A 25,045-nucleotide genomic window follows, 5' to 3' on the forward strand; every position below is an offset into this window, starting at 1 on the left:
GCCAAGACCATCAATACACTTACATGATCCCAGGCATGTGCTGTGCAGAATGGCCATAACCTGAAACATCACCTGTTTTGCGATGTTCCTTTTTAAGGCCCACAGTGACGAATGTGATGAATTTTCAGCTTAGTCACATGTGACTGCTTGGATTCAAAGCCAGGTGCTCACTGGCACTGATTCAGCACCTGGTCAGCTCGAGAAAGTTAATAACTTTTTTTATATTTGCCTAGATTTGAACCCAGGAATTTTTATCCCTGAGCCACAAAGCCACCTTCAAAACCATCCCACGTGATGTAAATTGAAAACTGCAATGCATGTTGTCATCGTTCAAAGCAGACCAGAGTGTGATGTTCTCATAGGTCACATTCAAATATTTTACAGGTTCCGCATGAAGCTCATTTGAACATTTATTATCTACACGTTGCACGTTAATGACGTTTTAAATATTAATAAAATAATCCCACAATTGTGCATATGGTCACAATAATGCGATGGGCATAACTGTATTTGTAATTTAAATACCATTCATTTAACACGTAGGCTTTCGCAACCAATATTATCCAAGAGGCTTTTTTGGGTTAGATCGCGTAAATATATAAAAGTGTCGTTAAACCCCCAATTAGTAAGGTTTGTCACAATTCTGGCTGTCGCCTGATGAGGCTGCTTGTAATTACCGGCTAAACATCGTACTCGAATTGTAAATGTTGTGGGTTTACGCTCCAGCACACCGGGTGTGCTGAACTAGTGCACGAATCGGTACGTTCTGTTTATGTGACAAACCTTTACCAATTGGCTATGTCGGGTGGTGGAGGGCTCTCACGACACATTTATATTTATGCGATCTAACCCAAAAGGAACCTGTGTTATGGAAAATACCATTCATGTAATGACAAGGGAGGCTGTAAAATTCACATCAGTGAGCTGATGAATGCCAATTGCTACAGCAGCTTTGGTGCAGGTTTTTCTAGTCCCCCGAAAAATCCTCTGTTATCAAAGCAGGAATTTAACTCGAAAGTTTTCATGCCATTCAACCAGACATGACTGACAACTCCTCCAGGCAGAATATAAAATCATTTGTGGTAGATAAATGTGAGAAAAAAAAGCTTAACATAAAATATCTTTATACACCGTGTTTCAAGTGTGTACTATATCGGCATGATCATCATCATCATCATCACCAGCAGCCATGGTCAATCCACTGCTGGATGAAGGTCTCCCAAAGCCACCACTACCTCTCACGATTCTGCGATGTTATAATCCACCTGCCACTTCAGTGGACGACCGCTCAAATGCATTATATTCCATGTAAAGGTGCTGAAGCATGTGTAGTGTAATAGTGCCGGCTGGTGGACAGCAGCGGAAGCTGTGGCGGACAGGCAGTACACGCGCCGGTGAGGGTGTGCACGGGGTGTGGGCAGAGCGGAGGAACTAGGGCAAGGGTCATGGAAGACCTCGGCTGGAGGCCCCTAGAACCTGCTAGCGGGTTCGAGGAGGGAGGCGCGGTCAGGGCGGGGCCAGGCCGCGCTGGGAGCATAAAAGGAGCCGAGAGCGGGGGGATCAAGGCTGCCGGTTCTGGGAGTTGACTCATCTCGTTGTTTCTGTCGTCTTGTCGCCGTCATCGCTAAACGTCTCCGCTAGATATTGCGCTATGTAGTTGGCTATCTCAGTCAGCGCCGTCAGTGTTAGACGGCTAGTGTTGTGTACAGGCTGGGCTAAGCTACTGTAGAGAGTGTGCGGACCAGACCGTGAAAGTTGTTAATAAAGAAAGTGCCTCCTAGAAACTCCGTCGTCTCCGAATCGTTGACACTCCACATGTATGTACAAATATCTGTATGTGTGCACATGTGAGTTAGCATGTATGTACGAATATCTGTATGTGTGCACATGTGAGTTAGCATGTATGTACGAATATCTGTATGTGTGCACATGTGAGTTCGCATGTATGTACAAATATCTGTATGTGTGCACATGTGAGTTAGCATGTATGTACTAATATCTGTATGTGTGCACATGTGAGTTAGCATGTATGTACGAATATCTGTATGTGTGCACATGTGAGTTAGCATGTATGTACGAATATCTGTATGTGTGCACATGTGAGTTAGCATGTATGTACAAATATCTGTATGTGTGCACGTGTGAGTTAGTAAGCATAGTGAGTAGGGTTAGCGTGCTGCACTACAACATGCCGACCATAGTTCGATTCCCGCTCACGGCCAACAACAGTGACGATTATCTGAACAGTTTCTGGGCCTCCCCTAGGTCGACTCAGCCTCAAATGAGTACCTTGTACGGTGGTGTGTAAAAATCGCCACAAAGGCGGTGGTTCTGGCCACCCACCCCTTCGTGTGCCAGGCCGGCCTTCATAGGTGCGCGCTAACAGCACTTGCCTCAACAGTCTGTTAAGGCTATACGGGGGATATTTGTCTTTATCTGTGTTAACAGGCATGTACACACGAACAATTCATCCCGTAGCTCCGACTACCACGGTTGGTTACATCCAGTGCGAATGAAGTTCAACATACGCACGTTAGAGACATGAAATGGACTGTGAAGATGATGTGGGCTTGCGCAAGACAAGTCATGATAAAGGATGATATAGCTGGTGGAGATAAAGGCTTTGGGAGGCCTCCATCCAGCAATGGATTGTGGATTGTGATCAAGCAAGAATCTAAAAAGCTTGGAGCAAAACACAGACGTATGGTGAAAAACACTGAACAGCTGCACAGAAAGGTAAGGGCCCCTCATTGTTGTGTACTGCCTCCTACAATAGGCTCATTGCCCTGCAGATGTGTTTGTCATGCACCGTTCATCGCTGTGTAATCCACAATAGCCCACGTCAAAAGGCCGAACATTACATAATTGCATTTGTTTTGTTTTACAACTCACATGACCGACATGGCACGGGAAGGCTGTACATTACTTGCGCCTCCGATTATCATGGTTGGCTACGTATATGGTGCAAAAGAAGTTCATACATCTAGCAGTGGATTGACAATGGGCTTCACATCACGATTTTTTTTTATAATTATCAAACCCACATCATTTAGTTGTTCAACTAAGGTTAACATTGTATTGTTTATGTAAAAACAGGCTGGGTAAACCGACTCCATGCGGTGACACGAACGTGTCTGGCCAATTTACTGTAAACATATGCCGTGACATACGCACACATGGATTGGGTGAAGTAGTGGCACAGTGGTTAGCACGCTGTGCTATGAACCAGGCAGCCCGAGTTCGATTTCCTGCTGCAGCTGGTACGAGTGGCAAGTGACCTCCGACATCATCCTAGCTTCTTCTCACATTCGCTAACCCGCACTGACCACCGTGGTGAAGTATGGTCAAAATATACAACCAAAACCAACAACGGGAGGCCATAATCCATTGGTGGATTGAGATGAGCTGTAATTAATTCGTGTATGTTGATATACAAACGCACTGGGAGCGATGCACTTTTACATCTAAATTTACAACTCATTCCTTTAGAACTGCCTTTTTGCGTCTAGTTGGTTGTCCTTCCCCACCACCGCCGATTAGCATGGTTAGCTACATACGGTGCGAAAGAAGTTCAACATATATACTATACATATGAGTATGGGTCTCTATGGGTTTCTGTGGGTCTCTGTAGTTCTATATGAGTCTTTGGATCTCTGTGGGTCTCGATGGGTCTCTGCCAATACTGTATTAGGAAGCCATTGGAGCTAGACACTTTTGAATATAAATTTACAACGAATTTCTTCAGAATTGCATTTTATGTTTAGTGTGTTGTCCTTCCCCACCACCTACGATTAGCACGGTTGGCTACGTATGGTGCAAAACAAGTTTCAACACACATACATATCAGGACTTCACTATAATGACACCACAATTTCCTGATTTTGAATTAAATAGGAATAATCTTTCATCAAAAATCATCGCCACAGCCCCCCGACTGAGAAATCTCGGCAGGACCCTCCTGAGAACGAGTCCAGCAGACTCGGTGAGGTGTCCCTGAGTAAAAAAGAGTGACAGTAATAATGATGATGATGCTTACCTTGACCAGGTGGCTGTTGACCCACTTTGTGAAGGTCTTCTTCTGCACGCGCTCACGCTCATCTGCAAGCAACGTACGCACAAGCAAAAGCCATGAAAAATGAATGAGGGGACCCATTGAAAACCTGAATAGGACAAAGAACATTCATTCACAATGATAATAATATTACCACATTCAAGGTACAGTGAGTGTTATATTATTATACACCGGCAAAACTGTGGCATGACCTTGTTTAAAGGCGGGGCCGGGGGGGGGGGTGCAGGGGCATGACAGTCAATGCTACGCAAACGTTAAACAAACGCTGAACAGAATGAGTTACAATATGATCTGCTTGCTTCTATTTGCCCTAGCTGTCACCACCCCATGTAAATATGTATAATCCGGATTATTTGGTGGTTATACATTTCCAAGTGATTAGCCACTTCGATGAGCTACCATTTGTGGCCAGGTCGCTGCTGAAAAAGAAGCTAAGAGCTCAGTGAGCCTTACCCGGTAAAATATATATTTTTTGGAGATTTGTTTACCTTTCCTATACTGTGCACTTCTAACTTGTTTTGTATTGTTTGTTGTTGTAACTTTCTGATTCGTTCCTACTGGACATTTTTTTTAAAAAGGGCTTCATAGCTCATCAGATTCCTCCGGTATGAATAAAGATTCTGATTCTGGAATATTGCACCAACATGACTTGACTATTATAAGAATTTATAAGTGGGGGGAGGGAGTGCTGAACCTTAATGAGAGAGGTGTAGTCCCCTATACACTACCCCCCCCCCCTCACACTCAACTGACACGACAAGCCTGATATACAGGGCCTTAATTGGGGGGCTGCCCTACCAATAAGGCTGAGGGCCTCTGCAGAAGGCAGGGCCTCACCTTGTCTCGAGCCTGGAGCTCGCCACAGAACTCTTGCTGATGTCCATTGGCTAAGAGAATCTCTGATCAACGCTCGGTGATGCACCATGTCATGCGTGCCCCGTACAAGTTTTTTCCCCCTTTGTCAAAGGACATTGCGTTCCTCAATGTTGAATGATAAAATAGTTTTTTTCATAATCTTTTTATAGCTGCAAAAAAAATTACCGCATTTTTATAAATTACAAGTTGAAGCAGAATATACTGAATTAGTTGACAAAGCCACCCACTGCACTCACTAAGCTTGAGTCCAATCTTTGACTGTGGCCAATCGGAATCAATATATAGTATAACGATGACATATTCATAGCTGGATATTGCACAGTCCGTCCGTGTAGAAAATGGGGGGGGGGGGGGGGTTAAAACATGTGTACAATATTGAAACCTTGAATACCCATTACCAGCCAGAGATTAAACACAAGTGGCTTAGTACTGTTGTGAGGCTACTGAAATCACACAATGGCAACGCTTTCTTTTAGCAAGGCCGACAATGTGCAGGCCTGGTGACTCAGATTTTAAAAAATAAATTGGGAAAATTCCTGGGCGAGAGCCTAATAAAATAGCTTCTACACGTTTAACTATTGCCACATACACACACACAATTGTAAGCCTTCCTTTCCAATTTGACGGCACGAGAGGCGTTTTTCTACTTGACGGACTGCGACATGACAGCGGAGTAGTTACAATTGACGATGTCTGCCACAGCAATGGCAGTCGCACACGTGGACATTGCCATAAGCCCGCACCTCGGCATCTTCCCGTCGAGACGTCACGACAAAATAGCATTTATAAAGAAATGAGTTTTCAATGTAGATGTAAAAGTGCATAGCTCCAGTGGCTTCCTAATATCGGAAGAGCTTTCCAGACGGCCAACAGAAGCACCATCTGAAAGGGAGTGATGCAGTGATCGTCTTTGTTCGATCGCGAGCCAAAGGCCGCTGCGTGATGGTTTATGCTCTTTGACGAGATCATCAGCAAGGGATTGTGGTTCATTTGTGGAAAGCACTTTGCAGAGGTGTGGACTCGAGTCATGTGACTTGGACTCGAGTCAGACTCGAGTCATGAATTTGATGACTTGCGACTCGACTTGGACTTGCATAACAATGACTTTGTCCCACCTATGAGATGTGGACTCGAGTCATGTGACTTGGACTCGAGTCAGACTCGAGTCATGAATTTGATGACTTGCGACTCGACTTGGACTTGCATAACAATGACTTTGTCCCACCTATGAGATGTGGACTCGAGTCATGTGACTTGGACTCGAGTCAGACTCGAGTCATGAATTTGATGACTTGCGACTCGACTTGGACTTGCATAACAATGACTTTGTCCCACCTATGAGATGTGGACTCGAGTCATGTGACTTGGACTCGAGTCAGACTCGAGTCATGAATTTGATGACTTGCGACTCGACTTGGACTTGCATAACAATGACTTTGTCCCACCTCTGGCACTTTGTGTGTAATGAGCGCGATCAAAAGTCCGGGGTTAGTTTTCTCTTCACATCACAACGATCGTCACTTGTGTTGGTAATTTGCTCTACTCCAGTTGCAATTAACGACATTAAAGCGATTGTTAATTGGCTGTGATGTAAGACAACTGAAGCAAGTGAGAGGAAGGATAGATTTATTTAAGTTCCTTTTTAATTTAATATAAACTTTGTTTTTATCAGGCACTGTTAATTGACTAAACCAATTACATGAGTCTTCTATGTCGCCATATTTTTATCAGCTTAAGTACAAATTAACATCGCTTCATTTATGAATATGTATTGTGTAAACAAATTACATACTTCAATTACAGTGCAGATTACAGTATTTCATATCAAATAGTGAAAATTATCACGCACTTATTTTACACCTCAAAGTACACATTTCACGTTTAGCTTTACGGTGTTGCCGTACCTTTTCTATAGTTGACAGACTTCAGCACACTAAACATGTTCTGTTCAGCAGACCTTGGCGTTGCCATCATGTGCGCGTCTGTGATCCTCAGTGTATGTACGTTGAACTTCTTTTACACCGTACGTAGCCAACCGTGCTAATCGGAGGTCCAGAGGAAGGACAGCAAACTAAACACAAAAAGGCAGTTCTACAGAAATTAGTTTTCAATCGAGATTTAAAAGTGCATAGCTCCAGTGTCTTCGATTAGCACGGTTGTCCACGCACGGCTACGAAAGAAGTTCAGCATACATACGTACACGAAGAGCGTTCCAGACGGCCGCATTAGCGCATCGAAGGGAAACTTGTGGTTCCAATTAAGATTCGAGAAACTAAGCCGGGAGATGCAGCACCAGTCTGTCCACGCTACGCCAGCCTCTCTACCAAATGCAACACCACCAGTCTCCGAATTTGGAAAAGTTAAAAGGTTAAAAAAAATAAAAGCCAACAAAAGGTAACGAACTATTTACTGCACCAACTGCTCTTAAAACAACACATTATTCAAAGCAACTGTAAAAGTAACACGTTGGTATGTGTAGCAAACAATCTAGCGTCAAACCTGAATCTCTAAAGCCCAATTCTGCCTGTCCACTTGCTTCATGACATCTCAAAGCCACAAAAGGGCCTTATATACCAATGTGTTTGCGAAGACCAGTGTGGTGTTCATGTGATCAATGAACAATGGCGTTTTGTTTCTTATGCATATGTGAATACAGTACTGGGCAAGTTTTGTAAAGAGGCTTTTGTAAAAGGCAAAAGGTTATTCTTCAAATATCTAACGTAGCAAGATGAACGTTGCCTTCGGCCTAAAACTCGAGGAAACACGCTACAGAAGGCATTGCCCAAAGTAATATTTTATATGGGGTGCTCTTGCCAATAACGTTTGATAATCCAACAGCATGTGTTTAAGAAGGTTGACTCATGATGTATATGTATGTTGAACTTCTTTCGCACCGTACATAGCCAATCGTGCTAATAGGAGGCGCGGGATGAGTCCCAGACGGTTGAGGCCTATCCAGTTTTGCCTGCCGAAGCAAAGGCTGCTTGATGACATTGGTCTGGAAAGCCAAGGGGCCGAGGAATTAATACAGATCATTTATGTGTATGTGTGGGAGACAGAATGGAGGTCTGCTTATATTTGGTGGACTGTGGTGGCGTGAGAAAGACACGTTCAAGGCTGCGCCTTGACCTCTTTAGACCTAGCGGGTCACTTGAGTAAATAAACGTTGAGCACTTTTTCTTTTATGTCGATCGTGAACCACGATGACTGCGGAGAACGGCTAGCAGCAGCATTTCCCTGCGCGCTGGTGGGATGAGAGACCAGCCCTTGAGCGGAGCATTGGCCGCATTGTGGCCAAGAGTTGCTCATTCAAACCGACTACTATATCTCACAATCATGTGTAGGAAATGCATATGTAATAACATGGGGCGGTATATAAACGTCCGTGAAAATTGTGTTTGCAATGGCAATTAATCACGTTTAATTCGATTTTGCCAGTTAATCATGGAGAAATGACAAATCAAGGGGCCCGCTCTGGCAGTGGTGATGGTTCGGAGAGCTCACTTGGCTGGGCATTGGTGCGTGAGAGTGAAAATTGCAACCAATTCCCAGTCAGGGTCAACTCATCTCCATTACTACAAGTAAAACCATCCTCCCCTCGTATTCATTCGCGTGGCAACGAATCAACGTATATTCCTACACGGTGGCAGATGCCACGAATAATACAGTGCTAATGTTAATCATTATGTTTCTGAAAATATGGTTAATGTTAAGAGGGAGGGCAAACATTTCAAACGTGACTCATATAAACGAATAGACCGTTTTATAAATAAGTGCAGGATGTTTGGCATCGTGTGTTGGCAGATGAAGATGGCATGTGGTGGGTAATGCTTGCATGTGCGTGTGTGCGTGCATTTAGGGCATATTCACGCGTGCGTGTGTGCAGGTACGTGCGTATGGTCATTCACGAGTGAGACTACACGAGACCATGGAGCACGAATTTCTGCAATAGTGTCTTTGCAAGTGCAAAAGTCTGCGCTCAAGTGACAGTGTGTACGTGTGCATGTGTCTCGGTGTTTGCGTATTCCATTGTGGGGTGCGGCGGTGCAATGGTTTGCGCACTGCGCTATGAGCACGGCCGCTTGGGCTCGATTTCCATCCATGGGTATAAAAAAGTTAAAGGTGCAGCTCTGAAATCGCTTGCTTACGCCACTGCTGGTAGAAGGGCCTCCACTCAAGGGAGCTTTCGAGAGCCCCTTATACAGATAGTCTCTGAGTTACGATGGTCCGACTTACGATATTTCGATCTTACGATGGCGATACGACAAAATTCTATCAAACTGCAGTTCATATAGGTAGGCTAAGAATTTGCCTTATTTTTTACTTTACATTTTACTGTGCAATACAGTATCAGAATTAATACATACATACAGTATATAGTTTATAAAGTACAGTACTGTAAATTGCTCTGTTTTGCTAAATTATCGCCATTCTTTAAGACTCCTGGGTAGGCTAGGCCATCTTCGACTTACGATATTTTTGACTTACGATGGGATCGTCGTAACGCATCTCCATCGTAAGTAGAGGACTACCTGTACCGGGTATTTGGTCTACTCTTCCACGTCAGCCAGACACCGTAAGAGGTTGGAGTACCCACACTTTACCGCACCACACGTGACCTGCAGATGGAACCGAACTGGCAACCTCTGGACCGCCACTCCAGTAAACTAACCGTTACACACCTGCCATGGATAATGGAAAGTGACATCCAAGCTTGGCCTGTGCCTCCTCGAGATTGGTCTGGGCATAACTGAGTACCTGGTGCAGTCTGGGAACATTGGGACTGGGAAGTTCAAGTTTCAAGTTTAATTAATAAGGTATAGCCCTGTAAGCCATGCGGCTCTTGAGTCGGGTGCAACCGCAACAAACTAAATATGAACAGAGAACATCCTAAAGCGACGACACACAACAGAAACATCCTGAATAAACCAGCAAAGTCAAAGTCAATGGTATCCAAAGCCACGTTGAAAGCCACACCACCCCTCGTGTGGCGTGCCAGGCTTAATAGGGGCACCACAGTGGCGAGAAATTAACTACTTTGCCGGGTACGCAGGAGGTTGTGGGTTCGATCCCGACCCTGATGCCTGAAAATCTGGAGTTTGCATGTTCTCCCCATTGTCACGTGGATGTTTCTCCAGGTCCTCCGGTTTTTCCCTCCACATTTAGAATCGACGTGCGTTTATAGAATATTTGGCTGCTATAAATGTCCACGTGACAAGCTACTTTGTTGAGCTATCATTTGTGGCCAGGTCGCTACTGAAAAAAAGCTATATAGTTCAGTGGGCCTCACCTGTTAAAATAAAATTAGTTGAAATATATTTTTTTAATGGTTTAAATAGGTGCTTACTAACATCAGCTGGTCCAACATTTTAGTATGGCTATACGGAGGACCTTTGAGGTTCCATTGCAAATGCGTGCTGGAATGAGCGTACACGTACGTAAAAGTACAGTGTGTGCATATCTTCATGCGTTGTCATTTTAATGGGATCCATAAATGTTTATCGCACACGCGCACTCACGTGTTTACGATTCACTGCTCGTCTCGCATATTCTGAATTGTTTACAGAGCAGTGGCTGCTGCTGCTGCGTACCCACACTTGCGGCAATACATTTTGTTAAAGCAGAGTGCAAGGTAGGCTGATGAGCTCATTCGTTGTTAGTTTATCTTGAGTTAAATCGTGCGATAGGGTAGTACATGCTTAACCGTGACCCTCCAACGCCTGACAGAGCTAGCACAATCTCGCTTGCTTCTCAACATTCCTCCTCCGGTTTGCTGATACACCGAACAAATTGGCTTCTTTGCCCATGACGTGACAACTTGATTTAATTTGGATGGGTGGTGGAGGGTTACAGTTAATCATTCACATTATAGCTACACGACGACGATCTAACCTCCAAAATAAATTAATTACGAATAAAAATGTACATCATGATAGCGTGCATTATAATTTAATTACAGCCAAATTACTCCCACACACAGAAGCACACGTTTGCATAATTTTTTTCCACGAACGAAGCTTCTCACAACGCTGAGACGTCAAGGGTTATAAACACCGTAACCAGCCAGATAAGTCGGCTCACAATCAGAAGGTTGCAAGGTCAAATCCTGAGTTTGGAGGTCACTCAGCCCATCATCCCTCTGGCATCGATAAAATGAGCACCGCTTTGCGGGGTGATCAACAGTGGTTGTCCTTTGGAGAGACTCGCCCCTGCCATAGGAATGATGAATTTCCACCACTGGCTCAGGGCTGTAAGTGAGCGCTGCCTCAATGCTCATTTGCGCAGGAAATCACTCACCTTTTACGTGTTAAAAATAATCGTGGCATATTTCCACATTTAGTTTATAATAACATTTAATTCGTCAAAGCCGATTTGTCAGTTATTTCTGCAGGAAAGCCCCATTAAGTCTCAGGACAAATCCAGATTTCCAATTTTCCACAAACATCTCCCAAGTAAGTAAAGTGTGAGTCATGGCACAATTGGAGCGTGCTATCAAAACACCGCTGAATATTAATATATTAATAATAAGCAATATTAAAAAGCCACTTTCCATTCAGTCTTCTTCATGAAAATATGTTTAAGCAGAATTGTTTTACCCGTTTTGACCTTCTTGGTGTTAGAATCAGACTAAAATAGTAATGAAATACTTTATTGGTCCAGAAGAACCATAGGCTGGTGAACAGAAAACACTCATTTGATTAACTTTTACCTGTTTAATCACATATTTGATACCCACAATACTCTGCAAGAGCACCTAAAATATGTAACAGGTAAAATGTCAAGCAATGGCCCTTATAACCGAGAAATCTATAAACCGAGACATGACCCAATACATTGTCATTATAAATATTGTATTCATATAAGTGCAATGCTATTGACATGTGCAGATTTTTTGTGATGACGCTTTATATACCATTCATTTAAAAATAAAATCTTAAAACGTTGTACAGAAAGAAAAATTAAAAACTCCAGTCCCGATTAAATTTCGATTTAAAGCTTTCGTGACTGCAGGGATTCATCTTCTTCAGACTCTGTCTCCTCGACAGACCTGTTCTCCACCTGAGGACGGCTACTTGCGTTGTGGCCGAAACGTCGTGAGAATTATTTTATAATGTTTTATTTTTATTATTTTATTATTTCAATTCTACGTGACTTTACCGAAAGAACCAAGAAGATCTAGTCCCGTTTATTAATACATTCCAACCGAAATGCAAAAAAATCTGATAATATTAACAATAACTACCCTGACATTTCAGATAAAAACCAGCAATAACACTCACACCGTCAAGGTAAAACCCCAATCAAAGTACGGGAAAAGCCAACGATAAAAAACAGACTTTCAAACTAAATTTAAAAGCGTTGACAGAGTCCCCGTCGTATCATTTGCACTGCCCTCATCCCCGGACCTCGAATTTGACAGAGGAGATCGCCAAGAGAGGCGCGAGATTGTTTTCACAGCCACTTCCTAGCCTTCCCGAACGGTGGACACAACGGCGTAGAGACGCCGCGCCACGCGGCGCAGTCTGCTGGAGCACAGGGTCAATAAGTGACCACAATTCATTCATCGCAGCTCCTTACAGGGCCCCCCCTTGCTTCGAGCAAACGGTCAGGGTGGCGGAGGGAGCATCTTCAGGAGCAACGAACTTACACGTTCAGTAAAGGCTTTAGACAGCCGAGCAGCGAATGAAATACTGCGCGCAAGACGTCCTTTCAGAGGGCTTTACTCGCCGCGCACAAAAAGCCGAGAGGAAAAGTGGAACACGATGGAAAGTAAAACATTACTTGATGTGAAGCTTTCGTGACTGCAGGAATCCATACTTTTTGGTTCTTTCGGTAAAGTCACGTAGGTAGAGAAAGAAAATAAATCACGACGTTTCGATCTCTCGCTGGTTCAGCAGTTCCACTGCTGGATTTTAAAAAAATTCCGCCTAAGAGCGACCGCTTGTGTTGCCATCGAAACGTCGTGATTTATTTTATTTTATAGCTACGTGACTTTACCGAAAGAACCAAAGAGTATAAACCATTACTGTGCACCGTTATCATTGATTGGTTCATTCAGTAAGCTGTCGCACGTCAATTACAGTGACTCATTTAGCGTAGAGAAACTGACCCCGTAGTTTGCAACGTTTTACACAATTAAGCCTCGTATCCTGACACTCACCTGCACTGCAATCCAGCGGAGTGCATGAAAATGTTGATGGATCACACGACCGTATAAGATTCCCCAAAAACCCCACTGGGAATGGCAGTACAGCAAATGGGTTAATGAACCCGTACTTTGGGGGGCCCCTTTGTATTGCAATGGGATGTCCTTTTCAATATATACACAGTGATACATTGACTTTGGTCCACTTGACTTTCGTCGCTTCGCTAGGCCGTTTTCAATTGTAACCACATTTCAAATTTCGTCCACGTGGCTTTCCTCCTTCATCCGATATCATCCCCAAACTTTCCACGACGTCCGTGCCACGCGCCGTCTTTTTCGTTCAGTCTTTGAATAGAAGTCGTTCGGTGAGCATCTCTTATATTTGTGTTCATTCACACATTATTAATAATACTCTACTCATTTCTGTGATTATACTGTAAACAATTAATCATTATTTTTGTGATGACAGTATAATACTACAGTGTTTACTTACGCAAGAATACAAATATTTCAAGGTAACATTTTGCTTATTTAGTTTATTTATTTAGTTTTGTTTGGATATATTTATGTATTTATTCTTACGTTTATTTTTCTTTTATTTCTGTTTATTTTGGTTTCGCACGCGTGCGTTATATAGCTACTGCAGTTATTTGCAAGTACGTTTTTCGCCGGCCAAAATTAATTTGCAAGGCTTAATAAAAGCTCTGCTTTGACATTCATCCATTTTTGTCATTCGTTCATGTTCTGGTCCCTAACCAGACGAAAGTGAAAGGTATTCCTGTATATGTATTATTCGCCCCCCCCCCCCCCCCGATCACTGCTCGTTCCTACTAACCCCGTGGCAATCACGGTCACAGTTACGACACGGGAGATAACGACTCGTGTCACGTGACACAGTTTCAACCTTGCTTTTTCTCTAAGCAGCAACCAAGGACATGCGTGTTGACCCCACTGGGCTCATCAACATCGCACACCTGTGCTTGTACAACACACGTGCACACATACCGCACGCACTTCATACATGCATTGCATGCAGCATGCACAGCCCAGTAATAGATGACCGATTGATGGGCCGTGATTAACGTGTCCGCCCGAAGACAAATTCAAGACGGGGCAAACAACAAGGTCGCCCTGGCTACAAAACGCCCCTAAAAATAATGTTGAATCCCGGTGCTAATTACGAGCACATGCTTGGCTCAAACGAGACTGCTGCACACAAAGTTCACAAGCGGAGGTATCCGTTTACAGCGTGACAGGACTGTACCATGTTATGTAAGGGGAGGGGAGGTGGAACATCTCCTCATATTGCCCATAACCCCGAGGATTTCAGATTTCCATGATGCCTGGATCTTCGGTGCTGAGTAGAGCTGTGCGATGCAGTCGGTTCGTAGCATTTCTTAAGCTGCATCAAATTACGCGCGGAAGAATATTTGTATTTGTTACTTGTATAGTTTGCCTGTAATGGCTTCAGGTTATAACTGCAGCCACTGGAGGCCGCTACATTCACCACAACGTAAACAAAACATTTTATTTTTAAAAAATAAAATCGCGACTCTGAATCCCAAATCTTTACATAATCGGAAGAAGGGGGTGAACGATAGACCTGTTCTCCACCTGAGGACGGCTGCTTGCGTTGTGGCCGAAACGTCGTGAGAATTATTTTATTATGTTTTATATTTATTCTTTTATTATTTCCATTCTACGTGACTTTACCGAAAACACCAAGAAGATGAATCCCTGCAGTCACGAAAGCTTTAAATCTAAATTTAAGGGGGTGAACGGTTTACGCCTGTCGCGTTGTTACGTCTCGTCGGTAGCGGAGTGGCACTGTGGGAACTAACACATGCGCCTCACAGTAAGAAAGACCTGGGTTCGATTCCTGACTCGGGCACCTTTCTGCGTGGACTATGTATGTTCTCTCCCCCCCCCCCCCTGTTCTGCATGAGTTTCCTCTGGATTCCACCCACAGCTAAAAAAAGACACGTACAATGTCATGGGTGATGGCCATACCATTATATGTGTGACTTCCCTGGGCAAACAAGCAATTATTAATATTATAGCGCTACGCCTTTGCGTAGTAACATGGCAAGCTTTGTCTGCAGCGAGCTTCTTGTGCGGAAACAAGATACGCCTATGACCCCCACCTCCTTACATTATGAGTCAGCTCTATGATTGTCAGAAGGCAAATGCACCACTGTGAAATGTCTGCGAGCAGCGAGACTCAAGATCAAACAGAATACACCATGAACAAGTCTGCTCTGTTCTACGCTTTCATTCTCAAATCACACCATTGTCATTATTGTTATTATAACAAAAAAAAATCCCCCCCAGAAAGCCTCGTTCAGTCTCAAGACCTTTGCAGGAGGCTTCTGATCATTTTATTTCAGTAGGGGGGTGGGGGTGGCATACAAGCGCTATGAGTTTCACAATTAAGTAATTTTAAAGTAAATTTGTTTTTATTTTGGGTAACTTTGGACCCATGACGCCAACACACGCGGCTCATTATTATTTTTTCCAAGACTAGGCCGTTGACTACCTCGCCGGGTATACAGGAGGTCGTTGGTTCGATCCCGACCCTGACGCCTGCTGTATATTTGGGAGTTTGCGTGTCTCTCCCCGTGGTCACGTGGATATCTCCCCTCCACGTTTAGAAACGTGCGTTGAGAGTATATGGCTGCGATAAATGTCCACGCGACAAGCCACTTCGTTGCGCTGTCCTTTGCGATAAGCCAGGTTGCTTCCGAAAAGAGCTGTACAGCTCAGTGGGTCCTCACCTGTAAAAATAAAAAATATATAGTTTCGTTCATAGTTTAGCTTTAAGGCGTGTCCTTTAGAACATGATCGCCGAGGCGAAACGGCGGTGTCACGTGGCCACCGTGCCTGAATGAGACTCATCGCATTTGGGTGTGGTCGTTCGGTCAGGTCTGGTTTTTGCATCTGCGATGGGCAAATTACTCCTCTGACAGTATTGACTTGCAGGGCTTAACCGTGCACCAAGCTGATAAGCTTTTCAGCAGCCTTGCCATACTGTATTGGTTGTAGCCTTAATCGTACATATACGTTCGATTCCTAAATTGGGTGCCTTTCTGCGTGGAGTTTGTGTGTTCTCCCCCTGTTCTGCATGGACTCTCACAATTTCAACCTTAACTAAGAAAAAACATGCAATCTTAACTGGTGTTGGCCAACATCGCAATACAGGATCCTCCTAAAAATGGAGTGTTTGCACTCAGTGTTGCTTTCCTTGGAAAATAGATGACAGTATTCCCTCATTACTCACAAACTTTCTACTGGCGATTTTGGCTATTTGCAAATCGCCTCTTGAACTCTACACGACTGCATCGAGGGAGAGAATGTGATGAGGTAAAGTGACGAGAAAGTGATGAGATAAAATGATGGGATAATTTTCATATATTGAATAGCTTATTTATTTTAATTTTTCGATTTAAAGCTTTCGTGACTGCAGGGATTCATCTTCTTGGTTCTTTCGGTAAAGTCACGTAGAAGGGAAATAATAAAATAAAAACATTTTTACAGTACTATTTTGTTTCCCCTTCTACGTGACTTTACCGAAATAACCAAGAAGATAGCTTATTTATGTATTGAAATTTTTTTTAGGCCAATATCGTTATCCGCGAATTTGCTATTCATGAGCAACTCGGGAACGTATCCCTGGCGAATAACGAGGGGATAGCGTATATTGCATTTTACGGTATATAGGCCATATATATAATGTGTTTGAGATGCTTTGCACGCATTCACACGTGTGACTACTCCATATATATGCACGCAAGATTGTGTGCACGTGTTGTGCTATAAATGTGCAAAATCATCGTATGTAATGAATTCACGATTGTGGCCCTGTATCAAACCAATGTTGGATGAAGGCCTCCCCATGCCGTTTCAGTCATAGGGGTTGTTGAACCATACTTCACCACAGTGGTGCAGGTTCGTAAAGGTGAGGGAGGGATTATTTAGGTGTCACTAAATACCGACGTCAGGTGTGGCTAGGAATTGAACTAAGGTGAACGGGTTCACAGCACAATACGCTGAACCACCATGCAACTGCATTTCCCCGTGCATCTATTAAGAGGGTACCGGCACTGTCTGTATTTTTAAAGCAGGATTGTAACAGCCGTAGTTACTATTCTGGCAGTCCCAAGACTAAATGGCACGACTACTTTTAACAACAAAATATATCACTGCAATCTAAAACCAATTTTAATTGCAGTACAACACCCAGCTGCATAAATATAGTTTATTTGTTTATTATCATATTGCTTTCGCGTTCCAAACTTTATGCCCATTTTCATATTACGTCTTATACTGTATATACTATGCGTGGAGCGAGGGGGGCTCTGTGGTAGTTCAACACACAGTGAACCTGACTCCCGAAGTTCAATACCTGGCCGCGGCTAACATTAGTGGCCAGATCAATTATGTTCCCTCACCCTTCGCCAAATCGGCATTGCCCAACACGGTGAAATGTGGTCAAACAACCGCCATGGCCGTGAGGTAGCCTTCATGGAGCAGTGGATTAACATATAGCGTCGTCGATCATGCAAACTACATCCCACAATAGCGAAGGAACCACGAAAAGCTGGAATGCAGCAGGCAGGGGTGGTGAGCCAGTGCTACCAAGAAGTATCCGCGTGCATAGCCACCACGACCCCAGCAATACCTGTGGATAGTATGAGCAGCTACATATTGAGTAAGAAAGGCTGTGTGCACAAGGTGATTGGGTTACCCGATTCGTACCGAATTCATTGTGCAGGTAATGTGGCTCACACCTGTTCAGGTCCACTAGCAGGCCAAGCAGCCCATGTGTTGGGGTGTTTAATTTCGCCCACACTGCATTATAAAAGCTAAGACATCAGTAGCTGAAACCCACAGAACTTAAGCCAGAACGTGGCACACCAATACTCCAAACATTGGAACAGAAGCAATGAATACCTCTACGACATATAAAAACATTTGAGGTGTGGTGGCGTTGTATGTATACCTCGAGTTAGACCAAGGTGTGAGGTTGTGGATGCGACTGTTCGTGCAAGTTCCATTACATTACTGGGCAAACCTAACAAAAATCTCAATTATAAAATGTGTAAGCTATAGTTGTGTACATATAGGAAGTCTAAAATCTAGATTTTGTTTAACGTATTTAGTTTAGTTATATCACTGTGCTTTGCAAGACCTGACTTAATTTCACGCAATGCTTTGGATTTTTTTTTACTGCAGGTAACCTCCTTACATTGGGAAAACAGTTCAACTCACTGCTGAAAAAGCCTCCTCCTCCTCCACATGTGAACCTTTCTTCTCAAAAGTGAACAACATCAGGCAACTTGGAAAATCACTTTACTCTTTCTGCACCGATGTAGATACCTATTGCTCAGAATATTAGCCGAGTACCTACGTACCAGCTGAAAAGTAGTGATTGTTAACAACGGAGGGCAGTCACATAGCCTGCACTCCTCACCACTGCAAATAGTCACCCTTTTTCTCTGCTATTGCGCCCCACGGTGTGGAATTGCCATCCTGTGGCCACCTGCCCTGCGATTAGCTGTGCAAAATAAACTCCTGGATATACTCGCCCTGCGTGTGCGTTTATCTGCCCTTTGTCAAGGAAACAAAAACTAAAAACTGTGCAAAATTGACTCTGCACAACGGCACCGCCAAGTTTGCTTTGGTGTCTGTAAATTCTGGATGTTCTGCCTCTGCCTTCGACCAGCACTGCTAACCGTCGCTGCTTCCTCGAGAGAGGGTTAAACTCTGCAGAGCCAAGATAGAGAGCCAGGAGGGGTTAAACAGTGGAGAGCCAAGAATGGGGTTCAACCGTGGAGAGCCCAGAAGGGTCAAACCGTGCAATAGCCAAGAAAGGGGTCAAACCATGGAGAGCCACGAGGGGTTAAACCGTGAAGAGCCAAGAAAGGGGTTAAAACCGTGGCAGAGGCACACCGAGTGGGCGGTCTCCGGGCGAGGAAGGCGTAGTTTGAGAGCACCCCTCTCCCCGCCCAGCAAAAGCTCATTGGACATCGCCGCATCCCACAACCGAGCAATCGCAGCAGCGCGGGGCTCCGCACTCGGTTTAAGGTCACCCCGTCCAGGGAGGGGAAACCCACTCCGTTCGCCAGCGGACTGGGGACGCGCGCCGACAAAAAAACTAAAACGCCAACAACTCCGCACGCAGCGAGCGCATGGGGAACCACACCAGCCAACCGGCCGGGCCGGCCGGCCGATAACGACAGCGACGCCGACAAGACGGAGCTCCGGTGAACTTACCCTCGACCTTCTGCCTGTGCCTCTTCAGGAAGCGCCACAGCAGCACGATGGTGACGACGTGGCTGGCCAGCACCACCGCCGAGACGGTGTATGTGCCCTCGCCACGCAGGAGCACCATTCTTGCAAAGCGAGCTCAATAGGTGGTGGTGGTGGTGGGGGGGGAAGGCGGTGGTGGTAAAAGCCTCGAGGTATGTGGCGGTAGGAGGGGCCGGCTCGTTTTGGAAGGCAAGAGGGAGGGAGGCGATGGCTACTACGTGGGGTGGGAGTTGTGACTTCTCTTGGCTCCTACTTTTGCTGCTGATTTCATAGCTCCTCCCCGGGAAGCTCTGGCAGTAACTGGAAAATGTTCTCTATTTTTGGTTGAAAAACAAAGTAGGTTTTTTTTCTATTAGTTGGCTATTAAAAAAAATGTTTTTGTTACAAGACGTATAGATTCCGCAAAATAAATACAAGAATGATGTCCTTTATATACACATCATGAATGATGATGCACAGAGGCACCGGTGCCTCTACTGGTCTGACCGAGAGGAGCTTGTTGTGGTTATGCAGTATTCGAACAGGAAGTTTAAAAAATAATTAAATGGATCGACAGCTGCCACACCCATGGTCTTCTTGTGGACTTTTTTCATTTTTCATGTTCCCTCCCTGCCCACATCTCCCTACCCACATCTCCCTCCCCACACACCCTTCCCTACCCTACCTCCCTCCCCACATCTCTCTCCCCACATCTCCCTCCCCACACACCCTTCCCTACCCTACCTCCCTCCCCACATCTCTCTCCCCACATCTCTCTCCTACACGCCCTTCCCTACCCTACCTCCTTTCCTTCCCCAACCCCATGGCTATATACTCCACCCTAATGTTCTATCGTAGCCATTTGAGGATGGAATTACACTACCACCCAGGCCAACTGCTGAAAGTCGTACATACAGTAAAAACGGTGTAATGAAGGACCAACATTAATTAATGAATTACCAAAAATATATATTCTGTATATGCACTATCGGAAGGAATGTGTTAACAATCTTAGGTCCATCATCGGGGACATGTGCAAACCATCAAGATGTCATACTCTTCTCTGCAGAGGGCATTTCAGTATTCTCATGGCAAAAATCCACAAAACCTCTTCAAGTGATACCAAGCTTTAAACTGTGGAATTTTCGAATTCTCGTTTTTTGCTGACCAAACATTGACGGTAAGGGTCATGGCATTTACTCGGTAATATTTATTTCCATCCCCCCCTCATGAAAGGCCTACGAAGCTTGCTTGCACGTGTAAAGGTTAAACAGAGTAACCTTAGTAACAGGCTAAGGTACTGTCAAATTAAATGGGATAATTGTTTCGGCATACGACTAGTTATCTTCTGGCAAGTATGTTACTTTACCTCATAATCACTGTGTAAGACCGCAGACTTGGCAAAAAATGTCGTCATCTTAATGACAACCCACCGAAGATATAAACGACCTCAAGTACAAATATTATGCTCTTCCCCCAGCAATTACTCTACTCTGGAATGCGCCCATAAGCCCACACGGTGCTCTCCCTCCAGCAAAGCAGAGACACGCTGAATGACCCACCATTTGAGAGCGGCACATTGCTCGACCACAAACAGCGCAAACACCTGATATCGATCGTCCTGCCCACCAGTGTCCACAGAAAACATCTGCAGCAACTAGAAAAAAAACCCGCCAATCAACTTGACGAATGTAAACCGACTCTCACTTTGCCCCTCCCCCACCCCCCTGGGGTCCTGGTTGGCCACGGCTGCTCAGGGCAAAGCCACTGCAACAGAAAACTGTGATAGAGACCAAATGCTTGAACACACGCGCAAACTAAATGTGACGACGAAACTCCCTTCGGAAGCGCAAAAGGTTCTCACCGCATCACGTACGAGACGCACCGCTTACCTTCGATGTAAATAAAATACTCGAAAGAGCGACTTAACTTACGAGAAGTATATTGAAGGCGTACAGAATTGACATCTACTGTATAAGCTCATAGGACATTTAGACAAAAGGTTTAATTTCTTGCGGAAATTTACACAAAAAACACCCAATACCGTAATCTCGTCAAGCCACTGGACATTACTGTGTCGAAGATGTGCGTAAGGACAGCATAACTAATATTTGACCGGTCCTTCAAAAGCAAACCCTACACCCGCCTTAAAGCACAAGTAGCAACTTCCCAATACATAATTAATTTGCACCGGGCTTTTGTCCAATTACCGCTTTTTCACGGGCTGCGCCGTATTTTCTATCTCGCCACCGGACGGGCCCGTTGCCGCATTGCAACGTGGCCGGCGTGTCCTGCGAGCCGCCCGCCCGCTCTTCCACGCAAAGAGAGAATCACTATTTCAGACTGCTGAAGGAGGTGGAAATGCAATGAGCTATGAAGAAGCTTTTTTTTCTGTCCGAAGATGTCCCAGCGGATGGGGGCCGAGAGTCAGCAACGTTTCATCGGCAAGTAATAGAGAGAGAGAGAAAAAACTATAGGAGTGCAAAGTAGAGGAAAAGTTGAGCGGGTGACTAAATGTGAATAAATATATTGTTGAGTCACATTTATCAAGCTTGAGCAAGGGAGCAAAAATAAACAAATCAGTCCACCACCACACAGCAAGAGTCCCTCAATACAATGGCACATTAACATTGAACTACCGACACACATAATCTGTGGGTCTTTCGGTAAAGTCACGTAGATAGGTTCAAAGAAAATAACAAACAATTTTTGTTGAAAGCTTAAAGTCAAGATTTTACCAACACACAGGTAAGGATCAAAGTTAAAAGTCACATTTGCAAACATGACTGCATCCAGCACTAATCTTCTGCTTCGGGATATTTTTTGTCAGGAAGATTTACGATGTTAGGGGGAGGCAACAAGGTTGTTGTTGTTCCAACACGTCGGTGCTGCAACGGCTTTTTCACCTCTTGCAATTCTTGTTCTCGGGATGTTAAACAGGCAGCTAGATGGACACCCTACAAGGGGAGTCGGTCCATAAAACCGGCCACAACTCCGGCAAAAATCCCTCCTTCAAGGGCCTTGGGGCAAGTTCGTCTCCATAACTCTACGCCACAGCAAGCACAAGCTGCAGGACGGAAACTCCTTGTAGCTGGCAAGCCTTCTCTTCCCCATCCTTTGTGCGGGCGTTAGCCCACGGCGATGATGGGTGGCGCGTATCCACACGGGCACGCACGCTCGGCAACATCTAACGCTTAAACGAGAGGATGGAGTGGATGTGGTAATTTTGATCCGATATCGGGCTGCGTGATTACCGAGGGCCCAGCTCAAGAAGCGGAAAGGTCACGCGGTGTTGCGTTTTCCTCAATGAGCGGGAGAATATATATATAGCTCTCGAGTCGTTCGCCTTCGGATGAAAGAATGTTCCGCCAGTTTTAACACGTAGTAGGCTTTGGCGATCAATATTATCCATAATCGAGGTTTTTTGGGGTTAGATCTTGTACATTTGTCGTTAAACCGGACACCACCCGACACAGCCAATTAGTAAGGTTTGCCACGTAAACAAAACATGCCAATCAGTCACTAGTTCAGCACACCACTTGTGTGTTGGAGAGTAAACCCACAATATTGACAATTTGAGTACTGTACGTCGTTTCGCCGGTAATTATCATCAGTTGAGACGTTGCACTGCAAGGACTAAGCTTCCATCGTGCCGTAGCACGCAACTCTCAACCAAAATAATCAGCGTCTCTTTAAATGGCACGGGGATAGTTCAATTCACCGATGTTTCATTCGTAAGAAATCTGCAGGTTAAAACATGCAGGGTCGTTGCCATAATGACCAAGGCTCTGGAAAGTGGAGAGACCATAGTTCATTCAATTTAAATACTTCGATTACTACCCAGGAGAACACGTTCTTTGCCATTCCGAGCGCAAATTCTGGAATTCAGGAGCAAGCTAAAGGCAGCTGTGAGGGTATATGATTTCTGGGGAAATGACGTGCATTTCATAAAAAAAATGTCAAAGACGCAACGATAACATGTAAATAAAACTATACACAGAAAAAAAGAACAAACTCCACCTTGCACTCATGTTGACGAGGTTGCGGCAACACCAGACCACTCAAGGAGGCGTGCACAAGCACAACTGGTCTATCAGCATTTTCAGCGAGGAGGTAAAAGGTGCAGACGCACGTACGAATGCATCCTAAAAACACACTGCAATACCTCATGCAAATGGGATACTTTCATCGACAGGCATTGCACACTCGCAATTTGCAAACGGCTGCAGTGATGGAAAGGCACGGGGAGGCCTACATCGACCAGTCGATGACGATGATGATGATCATGACGGATGCTTAAGCTGAAAATATTTCAAGGCAAATGTGGCTAAAAAAAATTGTTCCATTCTTTGGATGAAAATAACATTAACTTAAGTACATGCGGTGTGCATAATTCATATTTTTGTTAAAGTACGCTGCGAGCTAATAAGCTCTTCAGTCGGTATTCATCACTAAAAACACCGTTTCCGTGACAGACATAAAACATCAGACAAAACAAATGAATAATACAAATTAAGACATTTTAAAAAGGTAAGTAATCATATAAAATAAACGAACAGTGGGCACTTGGAATGGAGGATTTTCTGGGGTCAACAGGCAACGACTGTGTAATGTTGCCGTAACCCCCCCCCAACCTAAAAAAAACATTCTAGTTAAACATTTGGTGGAAGAATGGAGGCAGTTATTTTCGTGCCTTTTTTTCTCTCTCTCTCTCTCAAAAGGATTTATAGGGTGAAAGAGCAGCCACGCGTGAAGCAACCCCGAGCATTGGCAAGGTGCTTTTGAGCCTCATTTGAAATAAAGAGTCCACCGTTGTACGCAGACACATTTGGTGTCTCGGGCAGCAATTGCAGTTTACAAAAGTCATCACGTCGTGATTTTTATTTTTATTTTATTTTTATTTTACTTTTATTAATTATAATTTTTTACCTACGTGACTTTACCGAAAAAAACCTAACAATATCATCACCGTACTTTGATCACCACGGTCAATGTCTCCGCCGCGATGCCACTGCCCGACGGCGTCATGCAACAAACGATCCGCGTCGCGACCAGGTTCCACGCGGAGCTTCCAGTGTTTCACCTCCACTTCGGTGGTGCCTCCCCATTTAGCCTTGCCAATCCACCGTCATCGTACACCGGCATCACTTCCGAACCATCTCAACGACAGCAACGTATCTTTGCCCGAGACCATTTTTTGTTCGATACCGTAATAGCAAAAATGTAAACTCGTTTTTTTTTCATAGCTCTCTCTGTCTGTCTCCAACTCTATGTACACACATGCAGGGGAAATAAATCAAATGAGTAAAACAGCCTGATTGCTGCAGTCCCCCTGTTTGCGGTAGTGCACAAGAAGCCAGCAACATGTTTAGAGACTCGCCAGGCTGGCCCTGTGCATCTCTCATGCGCGTGATGGAGCTGCGGTGGGCAGGACACGAAGCTATGAACAATGCAAACAGCAAAGGGCGTCAACAAACGCGTGCCGCCCCTATTTACGGCCGTGACCGCACAAAGTTTACGAAATATTTCGAATAAACAGCTCACTAGGGTGGTGGTGAAGGGGGGTGGGTGGGAGAAATTCCATAAAGTGCGCACTGTAACCCGTGGCAACGCAGCATGTGTGTGCGCGCGTTTCCAAGGTGCCTTGTACAAAACACGTAAAG

General features: G+C 44.6%; 1 protein-coding gene across 3 annotated transcripts in view; it reads right to left on the minus strand.

Annotated features, from left to right (window-relative positions):
- Nucleotides 1-25,045, minus strand: part of LOC144724944 (uncharacterized) — a 222,556-nt gene that overhangs the window by 85,697 nt on the left and 111,814 nt on the right. For 2 of the 3 annotated variants that reach the window (XM_078604272.1, XM_078604271.1), the window contains exon 2: nucleotides 4,037-4,098. In XM_078604272.1, the coding sequence (XP_078460398.1) occupies nucleotides 4,037-4,098 (62 nt within the window). Of the gene's footprint in view, nucleotides 1-4,036; nucleotides 4,099-19,367; nucleotides 19,530-25,045 lie in introns of those variants that run through there. The other variant, XM_078604273.1, reaches the window with a different exon arrangement.

The sequence above is a fragment of the Lampetra planeri genome, chromosome 22 (genome assembly GCF_965212315.1).
Source record: "Lampetra planeri chromosome 22, kcLamPlan1.2.h2, whole genome shotgun sequence".
NCBI classification, from domain to species: Eukaryota; Metazoa; Chordata; class Hyperoartia; order Petromyzontiformes; family Petromyzontidae; genus Lampetra; species Lampetra planeri.